The 26,869-nt window shown below is 43.4% G+C and overlaps 1 protein-coding gene across 3 annotated transcripts in view; it reads left to right on the top strand.

Moving 5' to 3' along the window:
* Positions 1 to 26,869, top strand: part of LOC121554961 (integrin beta-5) — an 89,092-nt gene that overhangs the window by 19,352 nt on the left and 42,871 nt on the right. For all 3 annotated transcript variants that reach the window (XM_041868694.2, XM_041868695.2, XM_041868693.2), the window contains one exon: positions 1,157 to 1,586. In XM_041868694.2, the coding sequence (XP_041724628.2) occupies positions 1,157 to 1,586 (430 nt within the window). The remainder of the gene's footprint in view (positions 1 to 1,156; positions 1,587 to 26,869) is intronic.

The following is a 26,869-nucleotide window of genomic DNA, read 5'->3' as shown; positions in this document are numbered from 1 at the left end:
CTCTACCAGCTGAGCTACAGAGGACCACAACTTGAGTGAACCTTATCAGGCAAGTCTTTGGACTTCCTCTAGTGCTGCATACTTTACTCTCATATTGTTGGTCATATTGTTGGTCATATTGTTGGTCATATTGTTGGTCATATTGTTGGTCATATTGTTGGCCATATTGTTGGCCATATTGTTGGTCATATTGTGTAGATTAGCTTTCCTCCTTGCTGAACTTTTGTGATTAAAGGTACCATACTTATCCAGAGCTATGTTATTGAAGTCGATGCTTATGTTTTCTTTGTTCAGAATTTCTCAGTTTTTTATTTATTTTAATTTTGTTTCATGGAAGGTGATTATGAAACTGATATGTATACTGTAGTTTTGTAGATTTATGGTAACATCAGTTTAACTGGGGGAATTTACGCCAGTATCCCATCTAAATGCAGTGAAATCACAAAGAATAACATTCTGCCTCATCCTCATCCAGATACGCACACACGCACACACACACACACACACACACACACACACAACTGCAGTGGCAGTTGAGCTACAGAGAGACTAACACTGCACAGTAATAGTTCATGTTGAGACAGGCCATGCTAAAGCGAGGGTGGCGTTTCTCTCTTGTTCAGACTTCCTTCCTCAGAGCAATCAAATGGGTGGAGGTCCTGTCCTGTCTGTGTCATCTGCTTCAATTGGATGATTAATCAACTGACTCAGCCACATCAACTCTCCTCTGAACTCTATCCGCCCTCTCTTTCTCTCTTCTCTGAACTCTATCCGCCTGAACTCTTATCTCTTTATCTCTCTCTTCCCCGCTCTCTCTCTGTCTCGTTGTGTGTCTCTGTCTCGGTGTGTGTCTGAGTTAATTAAGTCCACATGTATAAACACAGCTTGTAGGTCATGTGTAGTACACAGTCCTGTCCCAGCCAAGCCTAATGAGAGCAGAATAGGTTCTGTGTCATATGGAGGAAGATTGTGTAAATCTAATGGTTCCAGGTCATGGAGGCCATTTAAAAATCCACTTATGACTAATAGTCACTATGACATTGGTTTTTGTAAAGCCCAACTCCTTGATTGAGAAATGTTCTCAAATTGTGGCAACTTTTTTTTCTCTAGTCCAGTCCATATACTGACCCTGTTGTACTATTCTTCTTTCTTCCAGGTGTCCTTCAATGTGAGTGTAGACGCCAGAGGCTGCCCCACCCCAGGTACCCAGCAGAGCTTCACCATCAAGCCCGTGGGCTTCAAGGATCGTCTGGAGGTGTCTGTGGACTACCGCTGTGACTGTGGCTGCACCAACCAGACCCAGGCTAACAGTACCCACTGCAGCTCCATCGGACAGTACACCTGTGGTATCTGCCGCTGTGACCCGGGCTACCTGGGTGCCCGCTGTGAGTGCCAGGAGGGCGAGGCTGGCAGCATGTACCTGACTGCCTGCAGGGAGGCGGAGGGGAAGCAGATCTGTGGTGGGAGAGGGGAGTGCAGCTGTAACCAGTGCCTCTGCTACGAGTCAGAGTTCGGGAAGATCTACGGGACCTTCTGCGAGTGTGACGACTTCTCCTGCGCCCGACACAAAGGCATCCTCTGCTCGGGTATGTGTGCATGTGTACAAAGGAAATTAGTATCCTGACAAACAGTAGTGCTTCATTTAATTTCTATGTTCTATGTTCTGTAAAAAACAAAAAAAAACAGTAGTGCTTCATGCAGTACTTGATATACAGTGAGGGGAAAAAGTATTTGATCCCCTGCTGATTTTGTACGTTTGCCCACTGACAAAGAAATGATCAGTCTATAATTTTAATGGTAGGTTTATTTGAACAGTGAGAGACAGAATAACAACAACAAAATCCAGAAAAACGCATGTCAAAAATGTTATAAATGTATTTGCATTTTAATGAGGGAAATAAGTATTTGACCCCCTCTCAATCAGAAAGATTTCTGGCTCCCAGGTGTCTTTTATACAGGTAACGAGCTGAGATTAGGAGCACACTCTTAAAGGGAGTGCTCCTAATCTCAGCTTGTTACCTGTATAAAAGACACCTGTCCACAGAAGCAATCAATCAATCAGATTCCAAACTCTCCACCATGGCCAAGACCAAAGAGCTCTCCAAGGATGTAAGGGAAAAGATTGTAGACCTACACAAGGCTGGAATGGGCTACAAGACCATCGCCAAGCAGCTTGGTGAGAAAGTGACAACAGTTGGTGCGATTATTCGCAAATGGAAGAAACACAAAAGAACTGTCAATCTCCCTCGGCCTGGGTCTCCATGCAAGATCTCACCTCGTGGAGTTGTAAGGATCATGAGAACGGTGAGGAATCAGCCCAGAACTACACGGGAGGATCTTGTCAATGATCTCAAGGCAGCTGGGACCATAGTCACCAAGAAAACAATTGGTAACACACTACGCCGTGAAGGACTGAAATCCTGCAGCGCCCGCAAGGTTCCCCTGCTCAAGAAAGCACATATACAGGGCCATCTGAAGTTTGCCAATGAACATCTGAATGATTCAGAGGAGAACTGGGTGAAAGTGTTGTGGTCAGATGAGACCAAAATCGAGCTCTTTGGCATCAACTCAACTCGCCGTGTTTGTAGGAGGAGGAATGCTGCCTATGACCCCAAGAACACCATCCCCACCGTCAAACATGGAGGTGGAAACATTATGCTTTGGGGGTGTTTTTCTGCTAAGGGGACAAGACAACTTCACCGCATCAACCACAAACACACGGCCAAGGCAACAAAGGAGTGGCTCAAGAAGAAGCACATTAAGGTCCTGGAGTGTCCTAGCCAGTCTCCAGACCTTAATCCCATAGAAAATCTGTGGAGGGAGCTGAAGGTTCGAGTTGCCAAATGTCAGCCTCAAAACCTTAATGACTTGGAGAAGATCTGCAAAGAGGAGTGGGACAAAATCCCTCCTGAGATGTGTGCAAACCTGGTGGCCAACTTCAAGAAACGTCTGACCTCTGTGATTGCCAACAAGGGTTTTGCCACCAAGTACTAAGTCATGTTTTGCAGAGGGGTCAAATACTTATTTCCCTCATTAAAATGCAAATCAATTTATAACATTTTTGACATGCGTTTTCTGGATTTTTTTGTTGTTATTCTGTCTCTCACTGTTCAAATAAACCTACCATTAAAATTATAGACTGATCATTTCTTTGTCAGTGGGCAAACGTACAAAATCAGCAGGGGATCAAATACTTTTTTCCCTCACTGTATGTGCAGAAAGAAACCTTCAACAAACCTCCCAAGAGACTTACATGTGTGGTTATTCAGGGTGTGGCTAAGTTGGCTTGTGCTTTCATGTTGATGCAAGGTTCATGTTTTACTATCTTATCTTTCTCTGACCTGTGTTCTCTTGGCTTTAACACTGAGTGCTCTAGAACTCAGGAGAGTTGTGGTGGGTGTGTGCAGGATTCAGGAATACATTTCTAGTATCAGAACCAGAGCTGAAATATCCATTCTGTGTTCCATTCTTAACAGAACTACACTACTCCAACCACCAACATTCCCCTGATCTTTCTTTCATTAGTTTTCTTCCCCAGAGCATTAATGTACGCTTTTGATTTAAAGATGCATGCGCTGATGTCAACCACAAATGATGTCACATTTTCTCCATCTTGAGGGTCTAGCTTGAAGCCCATGCCCTAGATGTATATTATGCTGGTCAGCAGGCAGGGTTGCTAGCTGGCCATATAACTAACTGAGTGACATACTAAACAGGCTGTCCTATTAGATTCCCAGAACATCAGGTCCAGTCCAAGCAGCATCTGTGCATTTTGAGTCGAGACCTGCTGGATGTTGGCCCAGGCCCCCTTGCTCATCCCCAAGCTAACAGCTGTTCCACCAAACCACAGAGAGCGCTTTGTAACAGAGGCCTCGCTCAGTGCTTTGTGTATTCCCAAATACTGTGTGGGTTATACCCAGTTAAAGTGCCTTGTTTCATTTATTCAGCAGAGCCGAGGCGAATACAAAATGGCCATTTGTTGTTTGTCTGTCGGACCATAAGCAGGCCCTTGGGGTAGCATGTTAACTGGGATGGGAGGGGGGGGAGTAATTAAATATTAACAGTCCAGTACGCTCTGTCGCTCTCTCACACACACACACTCACACACATACACACACCTCTCCTTTCTGTGCATGGTTCTCATTCTATAATGAGTTCCTAATGATTCAGAATGATAGTCCTCTCCCACACTTCTCTGGCATGGCTACTGAATCACAGAGTATAAACACTAAACAGTGTTGTAAAAACATTCTGTGTACCAGCACTGGTCTCCTAAACACACAGATGGTTATGCCTGCTCTGTACTGAGTCCCATTCCCCTCCAGTTAAATGCCTTTAAACAGCATTGTGCACAGTTTAGATCTGTTACGCCGTGCTGATAAAAGTTAATTTTCTAAGATGTGTTGTTTTGGGAAGAGCAAGCTGGTTTGGATTGAACTGTAGTAGGATCCAGACTGATGAACTGCTGAAAGGCATTGGGCTTTAATAAAGAGGAAATAAATTGGCACGGTGTTCTGGATGGGTTCTCTTTTCTAGCTCAAAGCATTTAAAATCTGCCAGCCTTTTCATCAAAGCAGCGAGGTTTGTAAGTCATCTGGAAGTGAATCTTGTTGTTTTTGATACAATACTGCACCACCATATCAGTAGAACGGAGCAGTAGGTATCAGCCTGTAGATCTGACACCCCTATTTGGGCAGAACTCTCCCATGTCGGTATTGAACATTAAATAGGTACTAGTAGTATTGATGAATGAGTGTTCGCAGGTGAGACTGAGGCTTTTTCTCAAATATCTGAAAATCTGCCCTCCAGTTCTTTTGAGATGAGTGTAATAAAGGAGAGGACAGATGTTTTTGACTATTGAGAAAGGGTGAATGACACCAGCATACTTGACCTCCTCTGGGGTTAGACCTACAGGAGGACTTACTGGAGGCTGTGGGGGTCAGGGGTTAGAGAGCAGACCCACAGTAGGCTGTAGGGGTCAGGGGTTAGAGAGCAGACCCACAGTATGCTGTAGGGGTCAGGGGTTAGAGAGCAGACCCACAGTAGGCTGTAGGGGTCAGGGGTTAGAGAGCAGACCCACAGTAGGCTGTGGGGGTCAGGGGTTAGAGAGCAGACCTACAGTAGGCTGTGGGGGTCAGGGGTTAGAGAGCAGACCCACAGTATGCTGTAGGGGTCAGGGGTTAGAGAGCAGACCCACAGTAGGCTGTAGGGGTCAGGGGTTAGAGAGCAGACCTACAGTAGGCTGTGGGGGTCAGGGGTTAGAGAGCAGACCCACAGTAGGCTGTGGGGGTCAGGGGTTAGAGAGCAGACCCACAGTAGGCTGTAGGGGTCAGGGGTTAGAGAGCAGACCCACAGTAGGCTGTGGGGGTCAGGGGTTAGAGAGCAGACCCACAGTAGGCTGTAGGGGTCAGGGGTTAGAGAGCAGACCCACAGGTGGCTGTAGGGGTCAGGGGTTAGAGAGCAGACCCACAGTAGGCTGTGGGGGTCAGGGGTTAGAGAGCAGACCCACAGTAGGCTGTAGGGGTCAGGGGTTAGAGAGCAGACCCACAGGTGGCTGTAGGGGTCAGGGGTTAGAGAGCAGACCCACAGTAGGCTGTAGGGGTCAGGGGTTAGAGAGCAGACTTACAGGTGGCCGAGGGGATCGGGTTAGCCTAGAGACCAGTGTAGCAGCCAGGACTACATGAGGCAGGGGAAGCAGCTCCTCCTCTCTGTGGCCTTGTCCATCTTCCCTCTCCTTGACTCTACCCTCCTTCCCTCCCTCCGTTCGATGTGATTACTGTGTCACTTGGCCAAAAGGCATGCCAGGACCAGGCCGGGACTCCTTCCTGCAAGGTGATTGATTCCTGCTTACTCCATAAAAGACAGCTGTGCAGAGAGACAGGAGTGGGCCCAGCTCTGCGGTTGTACCGTAGTAGTAACCTTTTTTTTAAACCAGAAATGTTTTACTGCAATTTTAAATACAAAGATACTTGACTTTGCCAACCTGTATCATCCTCTCTTTGAATGAAACCCTGGTCTTACCTTCCGCTGCTTCCAGTGTCTCGGCATTACGGGACTTTGCATGAATGGAAGACTTGAGTTGGTAGGGGTGATTCGGGTGGGGTGTGTGGAGATGTTAAACACAAGGTTCCACCTTACCCTCTGATAGGATAGAGGGAATTTTCATAATATTTATGTACGGAACTAATGGTAAGTTCCTAGAGGGTATGGGGCTAGGGGTTGGACAGGGTTGACCTTGTGATACTGAGCACACATTGAAATAACCTCTTATGACTGTGCAAGGACAGCCCTGTTCTTTGTGACTTTGTGAGTGGCCTGTAGAAATGGGGTCAGGTCAGGGGCATTCATCTGCCTCTAAGTTAGTAGGTCTGACAGGAGCAACGATGGGGCCAGTACCCTCTTATGGGGGCCACACTGTGGTGTGTTTGTGTGTGTTGGGTCGGCTGATCTGTGCTCTTGAGACTAACGGTCTATGTATTTCTCTGTATTCTCATGCAGTCTTACCTTGGTGTCTTCTGAGGCCTGTGCTGAGTCTGTCAGGATAATGAAGTGTAGACAGATGGGTACTGTATGGATAGAATTAGTCTCTGTACTGTATCACTTACAGTAAAGTATGAAATGGTGATTACCAACTGTTTATGTGTGTGTGTGTGTGTGTGTGTGTGTGTGTGTGTGTGTGTGAAAGAGAGGGCGAGCGAGAGTTAAAAGATGTTAATTGAGGCAATGGTAAACTTTCTTTGCTTCTTTCTGTGCATCAAAGTCTGTGTGTGAAAGCTATCGGCTGCCTTTGACGAGGCCTGCCTCAGTAAACCTAGACGTTGAAGTCTTCTACTCTGTCACATCTACAGCAGGTTCTCAGTAACAATAGCACCAAATGCCAGGAATAGCGTGGCTTTGTTTTCCAGACCGCAAACCCTTTCTCCCCATAAATCGGCAGCCTCAGAGTCTTGTAGAAGCTGGGTAGAGATGGAGGACTGAAACAGTAAATGGGAACTTGTGTGTGTGTGTGCGCGCACGTGCGTGCGTGCGTGTGTGCGCCTGTGGGTGCCCCTGTGCCTGGCACGACCGTGACTGTGCCTTATTGAAATGAGAGCATCTGGCCGACTTCCAATCCCTCTCTGACATGATTAGCCTATTTGTAAAAAAATTGTTATCCTAGCCTGTAATTAGTCCAATGTTTGCAAAACATTTAGCACACGCAAGCACTTTGGTTTTATTGCTTGACGTGTCAAAATGTAGAGCCATATTTTATCCTACAGCTTCTCCCATTCTCCTCCTCAGCCCTTCAAGTTAGTTCCTTAGAACCAAGCTCTCGAAGTATCTATCTGCAAAAAGATGATTCTGAGATCAAATTGTATTTATATTTACATTTTAGTCATTTATCCAGAGTGACTTACAGTTAGTGAGTGCATAAATTTTTCATACTGGCCCCCCGTGGGAATCGAACCCACAACCCTGGCGTAGCAAACGCCATGCTCTACCAACTGAGCTACACGGGACCTATTTGTCACATGCGCCGAATACAACAGGTGTAGACCTTACTGTGAAATGCTTACGTACAAGCCCTTAACAACAATGCAGTTATAAGAAAATAGAGTTAAGAAAATATTTACTAAATAAACTAAAGTAAATAATTGGCTTTAAAGTTCAGAACACTCATTGGTTTGAATGGTGTCAACAATTTTGATCTCGTATTCCTTTGAACTTAACAACATGAATTGGGTTATTTAGAGTACTACATAGGTAGAGAACATTGAACAGAACAAGTCCATGTCAGTAACTGAATTTGGACAAAAATGCAGATAGAACCTTACAGTCCCAAGCTCTATTAAAAAGACTACAGATGCACTAAATACCATCTGTAAGGTGGTGCCAGAGGCATAAGGGGTACAGTAAGATCCAGTAACCCATAAGCAGAGAGGTAGCAGTTTGGGTTTTAGCTACCTGCCTAGGGACTACATTTGAAAATTAGTTGACTGGCTAAATCTGGCACATTCACAGAAATGTTTTTGATTGGAACATAATTTGAGCAAGGTTCTACAAGGCTGAAGCAGCAGTTCATTAAACATTTTGGCACAGCTGTGGAGTCAATTAGCGCTTTATTTGTTGTAAATTGAACACACAGCCATTAGTAGTCAATCTGACAGCCCAACATGTAAACTACGGAGCTGAGCAGTGAGCACACACGTGCCTAACATATTGGCGTACGTGTGTGTGTGTGTGTTAGATCGTTTTGTCCCTTACCCCATGTCTCCCTCCCCTCTCCCTTGCTAGGCCCCTGAAACACCTCAACTCCAGCATCCCCTCCCAACCCCCCTGAAACCTGACTGAACCTGACCAGGATAAAGACCCATACTCCCTCAGGATTGTTGTTTCTCCACTCTCTCCTTTAACTATAGATACAATAGAAGCCACTCTCCTCCCGTGCCTGCTGTGTTTGGGGCCGGTCTTGCCTCTTAGAAATACTTAAAATACAAGGATCTCCCTCCCAACCCCCCATGCCTGTCGTGTAATAAATAACCCCCAAAGCACTGCAGGTGTTGCTGCTGGAAACCTACAGCTCTCTCTCGGCACCATCTGGGTGTATTTGATGAGTGGTACTCCAAGACTCCATCCCAAATGACACCGTATTCCCTATGTAGCGCACTACTTTTGACCAGGGCCCGGACGCACCTCAAGACTCGCGTGCTGCAGAGAGGAGAGTCTCTCTGAAATATGCAGTGAAACGTGACACAGAAAAGGGGGTCAGATCTCTTCTCAGAGCTTCTCTTAAGTCCATTGTGCTGCTTCAGTGGGCAGAGGGTTAATCACTGCTGCTACAGAACCTCTCTGTACACATCAAACACTGTGGCCAACAGGGCATGTAGGCTACTTCCATGTCTTTCATGTCACGGTAAGGATCTGAGGTTACTGCCCCTAGGACAGACAGGAAGCAGAATAGTGTAGTTAAAGGACAGACAGGAAGCACAATACTGTAGTTAAAGGACAGACAGGAAGCATAATAGCGTAGTTAAAGGATGGATAGGAAGCAGAATAGTGTACAGTGCCTTCGGAAAGTATTCAGACCCCTTGACTTTTTCCAAATTTACAACCTTAATCTAAAATGGATTAAATAACAAAAATTCCTCAGCTATCTAAACACAATACCCCATAATGACAAAGTGATTATGGGGTATTCCATTGATCATCCTTGAGATATTTCTAGAACTTGATTGGACTCCACCTGTGGTAAATTCAATTGATTGGACATGATTTGGAAAGGTACACACCTGTCTATATAAGGTCACACAGTTGACAGTGCATGTCAGAGCAAAAACCAAGCCATGAGGTCGATGGAATTGTCCGTAGTGCTCCGAGACAGGAGTGTGTCGAGGCACAGATCTGGGGAAGGGTACCAAACCATTTATGTAGCATTGAAGGTCATCAAGAACACAGTGGCCTCCATCATTCTTAAATGGAAGAAGTTTGGAACCACCAAGACTCTTCCTAGAGCTGGCCGCCCAGCCAAACTGAGCAATCGGGGAAGAAGGGCCTTGGTCAGGGAGGTGACCAAGAACCCAATGGTCACTCTGACAGAGCTCCAGAGTTCCTCTGTGGAGATGGGAGAACCTTCCAGATGGACAACCATCTCTGAAGCACTCCACCAATCAGGCCTTTATGGTAGAGTGGCCAGACAGAAGCCACTCCTCAGTAAAAGGCACCGCTTGGAGACTCTCAGACCGTGAGAAACTAGGTTCTCTGTTCTGGTGAAACCAATATTGAACTCTTTGGCCTGAATGCCAAGTGTCACGTCTGGAGGAAACCTGCACCATCCCTATGGTGAAGCACGGATGTGGCAGCATCATCTGTGGGGATGTTTTTCAGCGGCAGGGACTGGGAGACTAGTCAGGATCGAGGGAAAGATGAACAGAGCAAAGTACAGAGAGATCCTTGATGAAAACCTGCTCCAGAGCGCTCAGGACCTCATACTGGGGCGAAGGTTCACCTTCCAACAGGACAACGACCCTAAGCACACAGCCAAGACAATGCAGGAATGGCTTCGGGGCAAGTCTCTGAATGTCCTTGAGTGGCTCAGCCAGAGCCCGGATTTGAACCCAATCGAACATCTCTGGAGAGACCTGAAAATAGCTGTGCAGCAACGCTAATAGAGTTTGAGAGGATCTGCAGAGAACAATGCGAGAAATACCCCAGAAGACTCAAGGCTGTAATCGCTGACAAAGGTGCTTCAACAAAGTACTGAGTAAAGGGTCTGATTACTTATGTAAATGTGATACTTCAGTTTATTTTATATTTTTTATAAATTAGAAAAAAAAACTAAAAACCTGTTTTTGCTTTGTCATTATGGGCTTTTGTGTGTAGATTGATGAGGAAAACAAACAATTTAATGAATTTTAGAATAAGGCTGTAACCTAACAAAATGTGGAAAAAGTCAAGGGGTCTGAATATTTTCCAAAGGCACTGTATTTATATCAATCCACACCATCATTTACATTTACGTCATTTAGCAGACGCTCTTATCCAGAGCGACTTACAAATAGGTGCATTCACCTTATAGCCAGTGGGATAACCACTTTACAATGTGTTTATTTAATTTAATTTTTTTATGTTTTTTTTGGGGGGGTAGAAGGATTACTTTATCCTATCCCAGGTATTCCTTAAAGAGGTGGGGTTTCAAATGTCTCCGGAAGGTGGTGAGTGACTCCGCTGTCCTGGCGTCGTGAGGGAACGACGCTGTCCTGGCGCCATCACACTCTCCCTTTTCTCTAGATATATCTAATTGTACTACAAATGGCTGTTATGACTACCTCTTTGTAGATACATGTATGCAGTTGTGATTACCTTGGCTACCAAAGGGCATTGTTATCATCATATTCATGATATCTGCTCTCCTACTGTACATTATTTGTTTGATAGAGCTCTGGGCAGGTTGCCAATAACTTTTAATAAGTGTGTATACTGAGTGTACAAACATTAGGAACGCCTTCCTAATATTGAGTTGCACCCCCTTTTGCCTTCAGAATAGAGTATGGACTCGACAAGGTGTCGAATGTATTCAACAGGGATGCTGGCCCATGTTGACTTCAATGCTTCCCACAGTTGTGTCAAGTTGGCTGGATGTCATTTGGGTGGTGGACGATTGTTGATACACACGGGAAACTGTTGAGTGTGAAAAACCCAGCAGTGTTGCAGTTCTTGAACACTCAAACCGGTGCGCCTGGCACCTACTACCATACCCCGTTCAAAGGCACTTACATATTTTGTCTTGCCCATTCACCCTCTGAATGGCACACATACACAATCCGTCTCAAGGCTTAAAAATCCTTCTTTAACCTGTCTCCTCCCCTTCATCTACACTGATTTTAAGTGGATTTAATAAGTGACGTCAATAAGGGATCATAGCTTTCACCTGGATTCCCCTGGTCAGTCTGTCATGGAAAGAGCAGGTGTTCCTAATGTTTTGTACACTCGGTGTATACGTAATCGGAGGGATTTTAATGATATTCTAGTTGCTTGTGGTGGACTTCAAGTTAGGATTTCAGCCCTTTGTGAGACAAGGTTATTTCACTAGAGGAATTAACTCCTATGGCGTGTCACTAAGATGTAATTTGCAATGCAGTATAACAGATCACTTAACGCCAGATTCACTAAACATTTGCACCTGAGCAAAGTGAGTAACTTTACGTTCTCCCCAAACGTCAGGTGGGAAGTGTTTACAGTATTTGCTTTTTATTTTGTGGGCTCAACGCATGTTTTGAAAACGTATTCTAAACTCTGCTGTCTTTTATGACATGGCTGTATTCTGGGTGGTGCCTCAGCCCCCATAAGTCGCTACAGGTCACAGGTTCAACCCCTGGATCTGGACTCTTAAACCAAACTGTATTGCTTGGAAGAAGATGAAAAGCCACAGCTGTGTAAATGGTGCTGTTGGAGCTCTATGGCTCCTCAGATCAGGGTGCTAGAGAAAGGAATGTTTCAGTCTCTATTATTTATCCAGCTACCAGTCACATTCTCCTAATCCCCGCCTGTATGTGCATATCTACCTCAAATACTACAGTATCCCTGCACATTGGAAATGTGTTATTGGCACTGACCCTGTATATATCTTCCTCTTATTTCTTGTGTTATACAGTGAGGGAAAAAAGTATTTGATCCCCTGCTGATTTTGTACATTTGCCCACTGACAAAGAAATGATCAGTCTATAATTTTAATGGTAGGTTTATTTGAACAGTGAGAGACAGAATAACAAAAACATCCAGAAAAACACATGTCAAAAATGTTATAAATTGATTTGCATTTTAATGCGGGAAATAAGTATTTGACCCCCTCTCAATCAGAAAGATTTCTGGCTCCCACGTGTCTTTTATACAGGTAAAGAGCTGAGATTAGGAGCACACTCTTAAAGGGAGTGCTCCTAATCTCAGTGTGTTACCTGTATAAAAGACACCTGTCCACAGAAGCAATCAATCAATCAGATTCCAAACACTCCACCATGGCCAAGACCAAAGAGCTCTCCAAGGATGTCAGGGACAAGATTGTAGACCTACACAAGGCTGGAATGGGCTACAAGACCATCGCCAAGCAGCTTGGTGAGAAGGTGACAACAGTTGGTGCGATTATTCACAAATGGAAGAAACACAAAAGAACTGTCAATCTCCCTCTGCCTGGGGCTCCATGCAAGATCTCACCTCGTGGAGTTACAATGATCATGAGAACAGTGAGGAATCAGCCCAGAACTACACGGGAGGATCTTGTCAATGATCTCAAGGCAGCTTGGACCATAGTCACCAAGAAAACAATTGGTAACACACTACGCCGTGAAGGACTGAAATCCTGCAGCGCCCGCAAGGTTCCCCTGCTCAAGAAACCACATATACAGGGCCGTCTGAAGTTTGCCAAAGAACATCTGAATGATTCAGAGGAGAACTGGGTGAAAGTGTTGTGGTCAGATGAGACCAAAATCGAGCTCTTTGGCATCAACTCAACTCGCCGTGTTTGAAGGAGGAGGAATGCTGCCTATGACCCCAAGGACACCATCCCCACCGTCAAACATGGAGGTGGAAACATTATGCTTTGGGGGTGTTTTTCTGCTAAGGGGACAGGACAACTTCACCGCATCAAAGGGACGATGGACGGGGCTATGTACCGTCAAATCTTGGTTGAGAACCTCCTTCCCTCAGCCAGGGCATTGAAAATGGGTCGTGGATGGGTATTCCAGCATGACAATGACCCAAAACACACGGCCAAGGCAACAAAGGAGTGGCTCAAGAAGAAGCACATTCATGTCCTGGAGTGGCCTAGCCAGTCTCCAGACCTTAATCCCATAGAAAATATGTGGAGGGAGCTGAATGTTCGAGTTGCCAAACGTCAGCCTCGAAAACTTAATGACTTGGAGAAGATCAGTAAAGAGGAGTGGGACAAAATCCCTCCTGAGATGGTGTGCAAACCTGGTGGCCAACTACAAGAAACGTCTGACCTCTGTGATTTCCAACAAGGGTTTTGCCAACAAGTACTAAGTCATGTTTTGCAGAGGGGTCAAATACTTATTTCCCTCATTAAAATGCAAATCAATTTATAACATTTTTGACATGCGTTTTTCTGGATTTTGTTGTTGTTATTCTGTCTCTCACTGTTCAAATAAACCTACCATTAAAATTATAGACTGATCATTTCTTTGTCAGTGGGCAAATGTGCAAAATCAGCAGGGGATCAAATACTTTTTTCCCTCAATGTATATACATACATACATACATACATACATACATACATACATACACATTACCGTTCAAAAGTTTGGGGTCACATAGAAATTTCCTTGTTTTTGAAGGAAAAGCTTTTTTTTGTCCATTAAATAACATCAAATTGATCAGAAATACAGTGTAGACATTGTTAATGTTGTAAATGGCTATTGTAGCTGGAAACGGCTGATAAAAAAAAAAATGGAATATCTACATAGGCGTACAGAGGCCCATTATCAGCAACCATCAGTCCTGTGTTCCAATGGCACGTTGTGTTTGCTAATCCAAGTTTATCATTTTAAAAGGCTAATTGATCATTAGAAAACCCTTTTGCAATTATGTTAGCTCAGCTGAAAACTGTTGTGCTGATTAAAGAAGCAATAAAACTGGCCTTCTTGAGACTAGTTGAGTATCTGGTATCAGTCTATTCTTGTTCTGAGAAATGAAGGCTATTCCATGTGAGAAATTGCCAAGAAACTGAAGATCTCTTACAATGCTGTGTACTACTCCCTTCACAGAACAGCGCAAACTGGCTCTAACCAGAATAGAAAGAGGAGTGGGAGACCCTGTTGCACAACTGAGCAAGAGGACAAATACATTAGTGTGTCTAGTTTGAGAAACAGACGCCTTACAGGTCCTCAACTGGCAGCTTCATTAAATAGTACCCGCAAAACACCAGTCTGAACGTCAACAATGAAGAGGCGACTCCGGGATGTTGACCTTCTAGGCAGAGTTGCAAAGAAAAAGCCATATCTCAGACTGGCCAATAAAAATAAAAGATTAAGATGGGCAAAAGAACACAGACACTGGACAGAGGAAGATTGGAAAAAAGTGTTATGCACCGACTAATTGAAGTTTGAGGTGTTCTGATCACAAAGAAGAACATTTGTGAGACGCAGACCAAATGAAAAGATGCTGGAGGAGTGCTTGATGCCATCTGTCAAGCATGGTGGAGGCAATGTGATGGTCTGGGGGTGCTTTGATGGTGGTAAAGTGGGAGATTTGTACAGGGTAAAAGGGATCTTGAAGAAGGAAGGCTATCACTCCATTTTGCAACACCATGCCATACCCTGTGGACGGCGCTTGATTAGAGATTAGACATAAGTATTTGATACATCAGAAAAGCAGAACTTAATATTTGGTACAGCAACCTTTGTTTGCAATTACAGAGATCATATGTTTCCTGTAGGTCTTGACCAGGTTTGCACACACTGCAGCAGGGATTTTGGCCCACTCCTCCATACAGACCTTCTCCAGATCCTTCAGGTTTCGGGGCTGTCGCTGGGCAATACAGACTTTCAGCTCCCTCCAAAGATGTTCTATTTGGGTCAGGCCTGGAGACTGGCTAGGTCACTCCAGGACCTTGAGATGCTTCTTACGGAGCCACTCCTTAGTTGCCCTGGCTGTGTGTTTCGGGTCGTTGTCATGCTGGAAGACCCAGCCACGACCCATCTTCAATGCTCTTACTGAGGGAAGGAGGTTGTTGGCCAAGATCTCGCGATACATGGCCCCATCCATCCTCCCCTCAATACGGTGCAGTCGTCCTGTCCCCTTTGCAGAAAAGCATCCCTAAAGAATGATGTTTCCACCTCCATGCTTCATGGTTGGGGTTCTTGGGGTTGTACTCATCCTTCTTCTTCCTCCAAACACGGCGAGTGGCGTTTAGACCAAAAAGCTCTATTTTTGTCTCATCAGACCACATGACCTTCTCCCATTCCTCCTCTGGATCATCCAGATGGTCATTGGCAAACTTCAGACGGGCCTGGACATGCGCTGGCTTGAGCAGGGGGACCTTGCGTGCGCTACAGGATTTTAATCCATGACAGCGTAGTGTGTTACTAATGGTTTTCTTTGAAACTGTGGTCCCAGCTCTCTTCAGGTCATTGACCAGGTCCTGCCGTGTAGTTCAGGGCTGATCCCTCACCTTCCTCATGATCATTGATGCCCCACGAGGTGAGATCTTGCATGGAGCCCCAGACCGAGGGTGATTGACCGTCATCTTGAACTTCTTCCATTTTCTAATAATTGCACCAACAGTTGTTGCCTTCTCACCAAGCTGCTTGCCTATTGTCCTGTAGCCCATCCCAGCCTTGTGCAGGTCTACAATTGTATCCCTGATGTCCTTACACAGCTCTCTGGTCTTGGCCATTGTGGAGAGGTTGGAGTCTGTTTGATTGTGTGTGGACAGGTGTCTTTTATACAGGTAACGAGTTCAAACGGGTGCAGTTAATACAGGTAATGAGTGGAGAACAGGAGGGCTTCTTAAAGAAAAACTAACAGGTCTGTGAGAGCCGGACTTCTTAGTGGTTGGTAGGTGATCAAATACTTATGTCATGCAATAAAATGCAAATTAATTACTTAAAAATCATACAATGTGATTTTCTGGATTTTTGTTTTAGATTCCGTCTCTCTCAGTTGAAGTGTACATATGATAAAAATGACAGACTTCTACATGCTTTGTAAGTAGGAAAACCTGCAAAATCGGCAGTGTATCAAATACTTGTTCTCCCCACTGTATATATTATACTATTTTGATGTGGATTAGTGCACTGCTGGGTAAAGCTTGCAAGTTAAGCATTTCACTGTACTTGTGCATGTGACAATAAAACTTGAACTTGAATGGACTCCTGAGAGGGGACTACTTTCCACTGTCAGTGTTTACTCTCCGAGAGGGAGGGGGAAGAGCAGGCCTGTGGATTTGTGATAGATTGATATATTAATGTGTCTGTTTTTGTCTCAGGTGAGTACCAGACCTGCTTCGTTCAAATAGTATTTTAAATATTTGAGCATATAATTGAACCTACCTGGAGTGCAAGATGAACAGGGTTTGCTCCACAAATACTATTTGAAACCCAGCAGGTCTGGTGAGTATGATGGGTGCCACACTCCAATCATGGTATCTGTCTCTGCTCTGAGGCATCTGGCTGGGCTTTATACAGTAAATCTCCCTCTGTTGGTCTTGGCACCCTCTACCAGACTGTGGTCAGTCACAGCGCTCGCAGCATCCGCTGCTCCTCTTCCAGAGAAGACTCCTTTCTAACAAAGAAGAGCGTTCTGGGGCGCGGCGAGATGTGTTGTACATGCCCGTTCATGATCCTCCTGTGTTTCGGTAAAAGGGGATCATATTGGGAGTGATGTGTTGGAACTGCACAATTTAATGATGTTCACATATCGAAATCGCAATATTGACAATATGTAATATTCTTATCGCAAGAGATCCATATCGCATGCAGTATTTAGAAATGCATCTCAGCCGCGTGTAACGTCAGCTTTTATAGTTTACTCCGTTTTTCTTCCCCTCTTGCGGCTGCTTCGCTCACACACCAAGCCCCGCCCCATGTCACTCAAGCAGCGCAGTTCCTCCTCCCGGCTGTTAGATTCCCAGTTTGCATGCTGTTCTGTTAGGTCAAATACAGTCAACCGATTGTTCCAAATAGGGTTGTGACGGTCATAGAATTTTGGATGACAGTAATTGGCCAGCCAAATGACCGCGGTCTCCGTAATAACCATTTGAATAGCATTTTTAAAAAAAATATTATTATTATTATTATTATTATTATTATTAAAAATAAATAAAAATGTACGCACATTTTCTCTTTTTCGCTGACTGCATGTGCTGCCATAGAAATAGAATGAATAGAATGTGCGTCCAGAGGTGTGGACTCGAGTCACATGACTTGGTGACTTGAGACTCGACTTGGAGCCTCAATATTCGGGACTTTGACTTGAGACTGATGACTAGAAATTATCTGTAACGTTTTGTCACTCATTTTGTGGCACAGTCTCCATGGATTAGGCTACTCTCTACGCAGCCATTGACAGCACTGCACTTGCAAAACAATAGATTGGCTACTGACACACACACTTGGCCCTCTGATTGGACCAACTGTCAATCAACACAGGTCGGATGAGCTAGCGCAGTGAGAAGGTTTTGGGGGTGGAGCCGAGTGTGTGTGTTTCAATCTGTTTTTTTGCAAGTGCAATACTGTCTCTAGGCTACATACAAATACAGTGCCTTCAGAAAGTGTTCACACCCCTTGACTTCCTCCTCATTTTGTTGTTTTACAGCCTGAATGTAAAATGGACTAAATTGAGATTTTGTGTCACTGGCCTACGCGCAATACCCCATAATGTCAAAGTGGAAATATGTTTTTAGATATTTTAATAAAAAATGAAAAGCTGAAATATCTTGAGTCAATAAGTATTCAACTCCTTTGTTAGGCAAGTCTCAATCAGTTTAGGAGTAAAAATGTGCTTAACAAGTCACATAATAGGTTGCATGTGTGCAATAATAGTGTTTAACATGATCTTTGAATGACTACCTCATCTCTGTACCCCACACATACAATTATCTAACTCAGTTGCCGGAGAGGAAGGAAACCGCTTAGGGATTTCACCATGAGGCCAGTGGTGACTTTAAAACAGTTCCAGAGTTTAATGGCTGTGATAGGAGAAAACTGAGGATGGATTAACAACATTGTAGTTACTCCACACAATACTTACCTAAATAACAGATTTGAAAAGAAGGGAGCCTGTAAAGAATATAAATATTCCAAAACATGCATCCTGTTTGCAATAAGGCACTAAAGAAAAAGAAATAATAATGTGGCAAAGAAATTAACTTTGTCTTGAAGACAAAGCCTTATGTTTGGTGCAAATCCAGCACAACACCTCTCTGAGTACCACTTCATATTTTCAAGCATGGTGTGGTGGCTGCCAAATATACACTGGAGTAGTTTACCAAGACAAGGCTATAGTTACAGTTTTGACTTAAATCGGCATGAAAATCTATGGTAAAACTTAAAAATAGCTGTCTAGCAATGATCAACAACCAACTTGACAGAGCTTGAAGAATCTTTTAAAGAATAATGTGCAAATATTGTACAATCCAGGTGTGCAAAGGTCTTCGAGACTTACCCAGAAAGACTCACAGCTGTAATCGCTGCAAAAGGGGATTCTAATATATTGACTCATGGGGTGTAAATAGTTATGTAAATGAGATTTCTGTATTTCATTTTCAATACATTTGCTAACATTTCTAAAAACAATTTTTCACTTTGTCATCATGGGGTATTGCGTGTAATCCGTTTTGAATTCAGGCTGTAACACAACGAAATGTGGAAGAAGTCAAGGGGTATGAATACTTTCTGAAGGCACTGTAGCCTAGCATTTGTATTTTATATTTATACCTTTGCTTATTGGAAATGGTCACTACCATAGGCCTACGGCATTGCACCAAATTCTTGTTTCAGAAACATCTAATCTGTGCTTCAGAACTAAAAAGTTGCGTGTCTTGACTGTTGACCAATGACCAGTCATCAGCATTGGTGCACAAAGGCGGGCTCACATATCCAGATGAGTGACCAGAAAGAGCTTGTTTAATTTTCTCCGGTTTTGCCTGGTAAAAACAGAGTAGCCTGCCTACGTTAATATTATTCATATAAAATACAGTTTAGCAATGTGCTACAGACATATCTTTGCCAGAACATTTGCTACCTTGTGATTTTATTGATAATTTTCACATTTCAGATAGGCCTAGTTTAGGTGGGTTATAATCAGGGGTTGGAACCAAAATTATTTTTCAATTGTTTAGTTCGGAACAGAACCATAATTTTTTTCATTCCGTTCCACTGTTCCGACCAGCTAAATAAAGTTCTGAACCGGTTCGACCCCAAAAAAAAAAGTAACGGTTTATATCGTTCCTTTCTGTTCCTTTTTAAACCTCTGAAATATAGTTTTTTAAATATTAATTTAGCTCGACATTAAATTACTTCACCGATTAGTGCAGATACAGCAGCTTGCTGTGGAGTGGGTAAGGGATTTTAATCTGTATAGGAAAGTTGCTAAAAGCAAATTGTATTTTGCTGTAACAGCATGGTTTAAGCATAATGAAAGAAAAACACACACACACACACACACACACACACTGTGCTGCCAGTCAAAGTGTAGGGCGCGAAATTTTGAGGGTGATGAGAGAGCGAGAGGATGGAGGAAGCTTGCCTTGAGCACTTGTTATGACATGCATGATCTGAATTAGGCCCACAGAATTATACTTACGGAGGAGCGGCTTCTATGGAGGAACGTTAAATGTCTTTGAACTTCTGAGTTGGTTTAATGTTGGACCAGACCAAACGGTCTAGGATAGACCTAGGTTACAATATTGTGCCCATATGAAGGAATGTTTATACAATATTTGTAGCCATACGTGATTTAATGAAAAGCAGTGAACATACACATTTAATAACAGACTCATAAACACAATCATGCAATAGGCTACAGCTGGCTTCACAGCTTCCCCAGCACTTCACAGCTTCCCGGGGAAACTCAACTTATTGTAGCCTCACGCAGAGGAAAGTAGGTAAGTTTGCTTCTACTGCAGTGTTCGCGGTAAAATATTACTTGTTGGGGTGGTGCTTCGCTATGCTTCAGAGGGGAGGGGCAGGTAGCCTACACGCACACCCATTGGCAAAGATTTCTAGCTGGCAGGCAAACACTGGAATACGTTTCTGAGTGACAGAGTGAGGGCTTTGCAATGCACAGGTGCTTTGTTGCGATTTTTGAGGGACTGGAAAAAAATGCCCGGAACGTAAAATAATGTTTATTAACCGGTTCCCATTCTTTTAAAGTAACAGTTCTATTCCGGAACAATTTCGGTTTTGGTTCTGTTCCTCAAATTTCATTATTTTCCGGTTTTCTGTTCTGTTCCCTGAACCGGTTTTAACCCTTGGTTCTAATTATGTACAGTACCAGTCAAAAGTTTGGACACACCTACTCATTCAAGGGTTTTTCTTAATTTTTACTATTTTCTACATTGTAGAATAATAGTGAAGACATCGAAACTTTGAAATAACACATATGGAATCATGTAGTAACCAAAAAAGTGTTAAACAAATCAAAATATATTTTAGATTCTTCAAAGTAGCCACCCTTTGCCTTGATGACAGCTTTGCACACTCTTGGCATTCTCTCAACCAGCTTCACCTGGAAGGAGTTCCCATATATGCTGAGCACTTCTTGGCTGCTTTTTCTTCACTCTGTGGTCCAACTCTTCCCAAACCATCTCAATTGGGTTGAGGTCGAGTGATTGTGGAGGCCAGGTCATCTGATGCAGCACTCCATCACTCTCCTTCTTGGTAAAATAGCCCTTACACAGCCTGGAGGTGTTTTGGGTCATTGTCCTGTTGGAAAACAAATGATAGTCCCACTAAGAGCAAACCAGATGGGATGGCGTATCACTGCAGAATGCTGTGGTAGCCATGCTGGTTAAGTGTGCCTTGAATTCTAAATAAATCACTGACAGTGTCACCAGCAAATGCTCCGGCTTGACTGACCTTCATGTCTTAAAGTAATGATGGACTGTCATTTCTCTTTGCTTATTTGAGCTGTTCTTGCTATAATATGGACTTGGTATTTTACCAAATAGGGCTATCTTCTTCTGTATACCCCCCCTACCTTGTCACAACAAAACTAATTGGCTCAAACGCATTAAGAAGGAAAGAAATTCCACAAATTAACTTTTAAGAAGGCACACCTGTTCATTGAAATGCATTCCAGGTGACTACCTCATGAAGCTGGTTGAGAGAATGCCAAGAGTGTGCAAAGCTGTCATCATGGCAAAGGGTGACTATTTGAAGAATCTCAAATATAAAATATATTTTGATTTGTTTAACACTTTTTTGGTTACTACATGATTCCATATGTGTTATTTCATAGTTTTGATGTCTTTACTATTATTCTACAATGTAATTTTTTTTACAAATAACGAAAAACCCTTGATTGAGTAGGTGTGTCCAAACTTTTGTCTGGTAGTGTACGTCAGAGCAAAGTGAAACACAGCAGCACGCTTCAGAGTAGACTGAAATACATTGGAGCTCAGTCTGCACCATATGGGGGCAGTTTGGAAGGTAGCTAGGCTATATAAAACAGGTGAATTGAGCCAACTGTGTGGTAGGGAACAGTCCCTAACCACCACCACAGTACTCTGCCTCTAGTCTAGTGTGTCACAGCTGAGCAAGCTATAGCTCCTTCATGGGCCCTTGATTAGGGATATTTCAGACATTGTTTACATTTTGAGCCTCTGTTTGTTTCTACGAGGATCATCGGTCGACCTTGGCAGTGCCTCTTCTGCGTCTCTTCTGGTTTCAGGCAGTGAACTGTTGAAGAAGCGCTGCCCTATGTTGTGCTGTTGAAGAAGCGCTGCCCTATGTTGTGCTGTTGAAGAAGCGCTGCCCTATGTTGTGCTGTTGAAGAAGCGCTGCCCTATGTTGTGCTGTTGAAGAAGCGCTGCCCTATGTTGTGCTGTTGAAGAAGCGTTGCCCTATGTTGTGCTGTTGAAGAAGCGCTGCCCTATGTTGTGCTGTTGAAGAAGCGCTGCCTTCTGTTCTGGATGCTGACAGTAGAGCAGATGTTGTGCTGTTGACAGCACCTGGCTGACCATCTCTCTCACACACACACACACACACACTCCTGACAGTGCCTCAAGTTTGGGCTAACAGACACACACACTGCTTGCTGCCTTCCCTCTCACTGACATTAGCTTCTCCCAGGCCCAGCCAAAGTACTTTCTCTGTTAAACTAGGCTATAGCTACACGCTGGCTCACCCACTCACAGCCCTGTCACACGTTCCTCTCAACTCAATCTGTGTTTTCCTTTGTCTCCAAGTCACACCATCCACAAATTCTGCTTATCTCCCACAGCTGTCTGTATCAGAGCCTCAATGTAAGCTGTTCCACTTCATGTGGTCCTCTGTAGCTCAGCTGGTAGAGCACGGCGCTTGTTATGCCAAGGTAGTGGGTTCGATCCCCGGGACCACCCATACACAAAAAAATAATGTATGCACGCATGACTGTAAGTCGCTTTGGATAAAAGTGTCTGCTAAATGGCATATTATTATTATTATTATATTATATCGTAGGACACAGCAAGGAGGATTTGACCTCAAAAACAGTTAATCTCATTTGGTATTTTCCCTACGCTAAAACTGGATGGCATTTATTACCATTCCCCCTCTGCCCTCTCCCCCAAGTTAGCTTTTTTTTCTCCCATTGTAGCAACATCAAATATGGGCAGGACTGTCCTTGAGGCATTGGGAGGCAGACGGTACAAAGACACCCTGTGTGTTATCTCTGAATGTGTAATATATGGCACTTAATATATGGCACTACTGCACTGCTGCCTGCCTGCTGCTAAGGCCTGTCTTGACTTGCGAAAGCCTTTACAGGCTTTAGTTGAAATTGCCAAGTCTCACAGCACAGTTTCTTTCACTGAAGTGGAAGATAGCTGGCTGATATGTTTACAGAAGCCACTGTCACGTTGTTGAGACGTTGTGGTGCCTAGTGCTTACAGTCTGTCTGTTTTTTGTGGCTTTCCTCCCACATCGTGAAACCATCTCGGTACTCTTTGGCAGCGTGCTGACTGTCCGGGAGTGCAATATTTCGATGTGGTGTCATTATGGGGAATTGAGAATGTCCCTACAGATCAGCCTCATGGTAAATCTAAATTCTTTTTGATGGTTTTTGTATGGTGCGTGTGTAAGCCAGCCACAACCCCAAAGTCTGCAGACAGTAAAACATAATCTATCTCCTCCATTGCTCTAAACAAGATTTGTAGAAAGGCATATTGTTTGTGTATCCACAGCAGGGTCCTTATAAAGTAACCAAGAAAAAGAAAATGGCCACCATAGCATAACCCCGGACTGAGGTTACACAGACGCAATGCATTCTGCATTTGAAACCTTGTTTACCTTTGTTATACTTTGCTATTGGATAACAAAATGAATCGCTTAGTCATCACAAGCCAGCTCTTTATTATTATTATGATTACTATTATTATATATATTTTTTATGGCAATTGCCAGCTCTTTGTACTGTAGAGACCAAAATACTCTGCGACTGCAAGACATATCTAATTTGAAAACATATAATTAAATTGTGTGGTTATGGTGATATTGTTCTGCCGTCAAAGCCTTCATTAGAGGCAGTATTTTGAAAAGACTTCCCAAGCAAAGGGAGTGGCCCAGTGCAATAATAGATGTATCTAGCCCTTTGAAGTGTATTTTCAAAGCTTGCTACGACAGTAGTTCTCATTTTGTCTTTCAACCTTGTAAAATAGCGTGATTGACTCAGACTCCACCCCTACTAAAAATACATCTCAGAATACGTTTTTTTCTGTACATCAAAATGCTCCACCATAAGACTCCCAGTAATATCCATGACAAGGCCTTTTCCCATATCTTGTAAATGGATCATAAAGGAAGCTTGTCTTTAAACAGGCGCCTATGTCTCCAGTCTACAGTACGTCTTTATAGCTTCAGTCTGTGACACTGTGGAGCGCATTAAGGCCTCAATCTTACATCTCCTCTCTCCATCTCCGCTCCATCAGTCAGCCCTACCACTGGAGTGCAGCAGGGCCCAGCTTCCATCCTTACCTACTGACTGACTTGATAATATGATGTTACTTACCTACTTCCTCTCCACAATCTCTACCCATATCATCTCAGCCCTACCATGAATCAGCCCTACTACCCTGGGCTGAGGTTTGACATCATCTAAAGATGTTTATTTTTCTCCCTTCGTGACCATCCTCATTCCTCACACCACTGTGCTCAACTGAGAGCAGGATGGATGTGTTGTATACGAAGGTGATGACTAATGTCTTATTTCCAATTTTCTAATTTGACTTCTCAATGGGGGCCGTCTATGGGAATTGTATTTTTTGCTCGCCGTCAGCTAAATTGTAATACTCTGGGTACTTCTAGACCGGAAACCTGGGGCATTGGGTTGGGGAGTGCAGAGGCCATGTTTTCACTAGGAATGGAAGGAAGTCACTGCCTCTGGAGGAAGTCTGGCTGGCTATCAGCATGGAGAGCTTCTACATTTGACATTTCAGTCATTTAGCAGATGCTCTTATCCAGAGCGACTTACAGTTAGTGAGTGCATACATTTTTCATACTGGCCCCCCGTGGGAAACGAACCCACAACCCTGGCGTTGCAAGCGCCATGCTCTACCAACTGAGCTACAGGGGACATTCTAGTATCCCTGTGTGACCACGGCAACACCACATAGGGGATATGTAATCTGGGTTATAATCAGGGATGAAAGTCAGCCGGTCCGGTACTGGCAAAATAAATAGTGGGGGTACAACGTACCGGTAAAACATGAGACTATCACAATAATTAAAACAAAGTTTCCAAGACAACTGCATGAAAAATGAGCGAATAGACTCAAATGCAGTGTGGTTCGATGATAACACTGAGATTTTGCCAAGGCAGAGATGAGTGACCGAGACGCTCACGCACAGCAGTGTACGCAACAATTCAGGTTACAATACTTGTGTAGGCCTAATGAATGACAATCACTGAATGTCATTCATAAAACGTTTTGGTGTTTTGTAAGTGATGTCTCTTTGCATTATCAAATGGCACTGTATGGATGCCAGAATTATTTTAGAGTGGAGTAGCCTAATAACTCAGCAAAAAAAGAAACGTCCCTTTTTCAGGACCCTGTCTTTCAAAGATAATTCGTAAAAGTCAAAATAACTTCACAGATATTCATTGTAAAGGGTTTAAACACTGTTTCCAATGCTTGTTCAATGAACCATAAACAATTAATGAACATGCACCTGTGGAACGGTCGTTAAGACACTAACAGCTTACAGACGGTAGGCAATTAAGGTCACAGTTATGAAAACTTAGGACACTAAAGAGGCCTTTCTACTGACTCTGAAAAACACCAAAAGATGGATGCCCAGGGTCCCTGCTCATCTGCGTGAACGTGCCTTAGGCATGCTGCAAGGAGGCATTAGGACTGCAATTGCAATGTCCGTACTATGAGACGCCTAAGACAGCGTTACAGGGAGACAGGACGGACAGCTCATCGTCCTCGCAGTGGCTGGCAACGAACAGTGTTGCTGGCAACGGAGTGGGGTATGAGACACTAGCGCAATGATGAGCAATGAGCAACATAGACATGAACAATATATTTCATATGAAGCATATTTCAACTTAACTTAGTTTCCTCAGTTTAGTCATCTCCTATAGCTTGTTGCCAGTTGACTGCCACATCTGTACTGGAATTTATCAGCTAACTAACAAGTAACAAAGAGGTGGGCATCAATCAACCTACTGCCAGTCAAGTCAATGGCAATGTAGACATAAGGATTACTAGACGTTTTACTTTACAATTCTAAGCTAGGAAGTTTAAATGGTATTCATCCAGCTAGCCAGCTAGTTAAACATACAAAAAAACTATCTAAAACTAAATGTAAAATCTACATGGCTAGCTAGATGGATAAGAACATCTGTTAAATGACTAAAATGTATATGTAGCTAGCGAATTATCCTTTTTGTTCATTATCCTATTTGTTCAGTTTACTTAGCATGGGTTTTGGTTAGCATGCTAACTGATTAACCGTGGATATTTTCACCAGTTAAACATGACAAACTGAACACAGTATGTATGAATGAATTAATGAATGTATGACATTTAATTTTTGTGTCAAATCGCCAATTGGCAACCAATCCCTTATGGGATTAATTGACACATAAACAAACATTACAATAATTAACTGTGGTAATTCAGTGACAATTCTTCTTCCAGTGTTCTCTGCAGTGCGCATCGCATAAAGAGTGAAAAAAGTTACGGTAAAAATCAATACATAATAGTAAATAAGGTTATCCAAACAATAATTATATCCCTAAAGCAGTAAAATAATATACATTAATACACTACCAGTCAAAAGTTTGGACACACCTACTCATTCAAGGGTTTTTCTTTATTTTTGCAATTTTTTACATTGTAGAATAATAGTGAAGACATCAAAACTATGAAAAAACACATATGTAGTAAACAGAAAAGTGTTAAACAAATCAAAATATATTTTATATTTGAGATTCTTCAAATAGCCACCCTTTGCCTTGATGACAGCTTTGCACACTCTTGGCATTCTCTCAACCAGCTTCACCTGGAATGCTTTTCCAATAGTCTTGAAGGAGTTCCCACATATGCTGAGCACTTGTTGGCTGCTTTTCCTTCACTCTGCGGTCCGACTCTTCCCAAACCTTCTCAATTGGATTGAGGTCAGGGGACTGTGGAGGCCAAGTCATCTGATGCAGCACTCCATCACTCTCCTTC

The sequence above is a fragment of the Coregonus clupeaformis genome, chromosome 40 (assembly GCF_020615455.1).
Source record: "Coregonus clupeaformis isolate EN_2021a chromosome 40, ASM2061545v1, whole genome shotgun sequence".
NCBI classification, from domain to species: Eukaryota; Metazoa; Chordata; class Actinopteri; order Salmoniformes; family Salmonidae; genus Coregonus; species Coregonus clupeaformis.
Note: the sequence above shows the minus strand (reverse complement) of the source record. Positions and strands in the feature narration are given on the sequence as shown.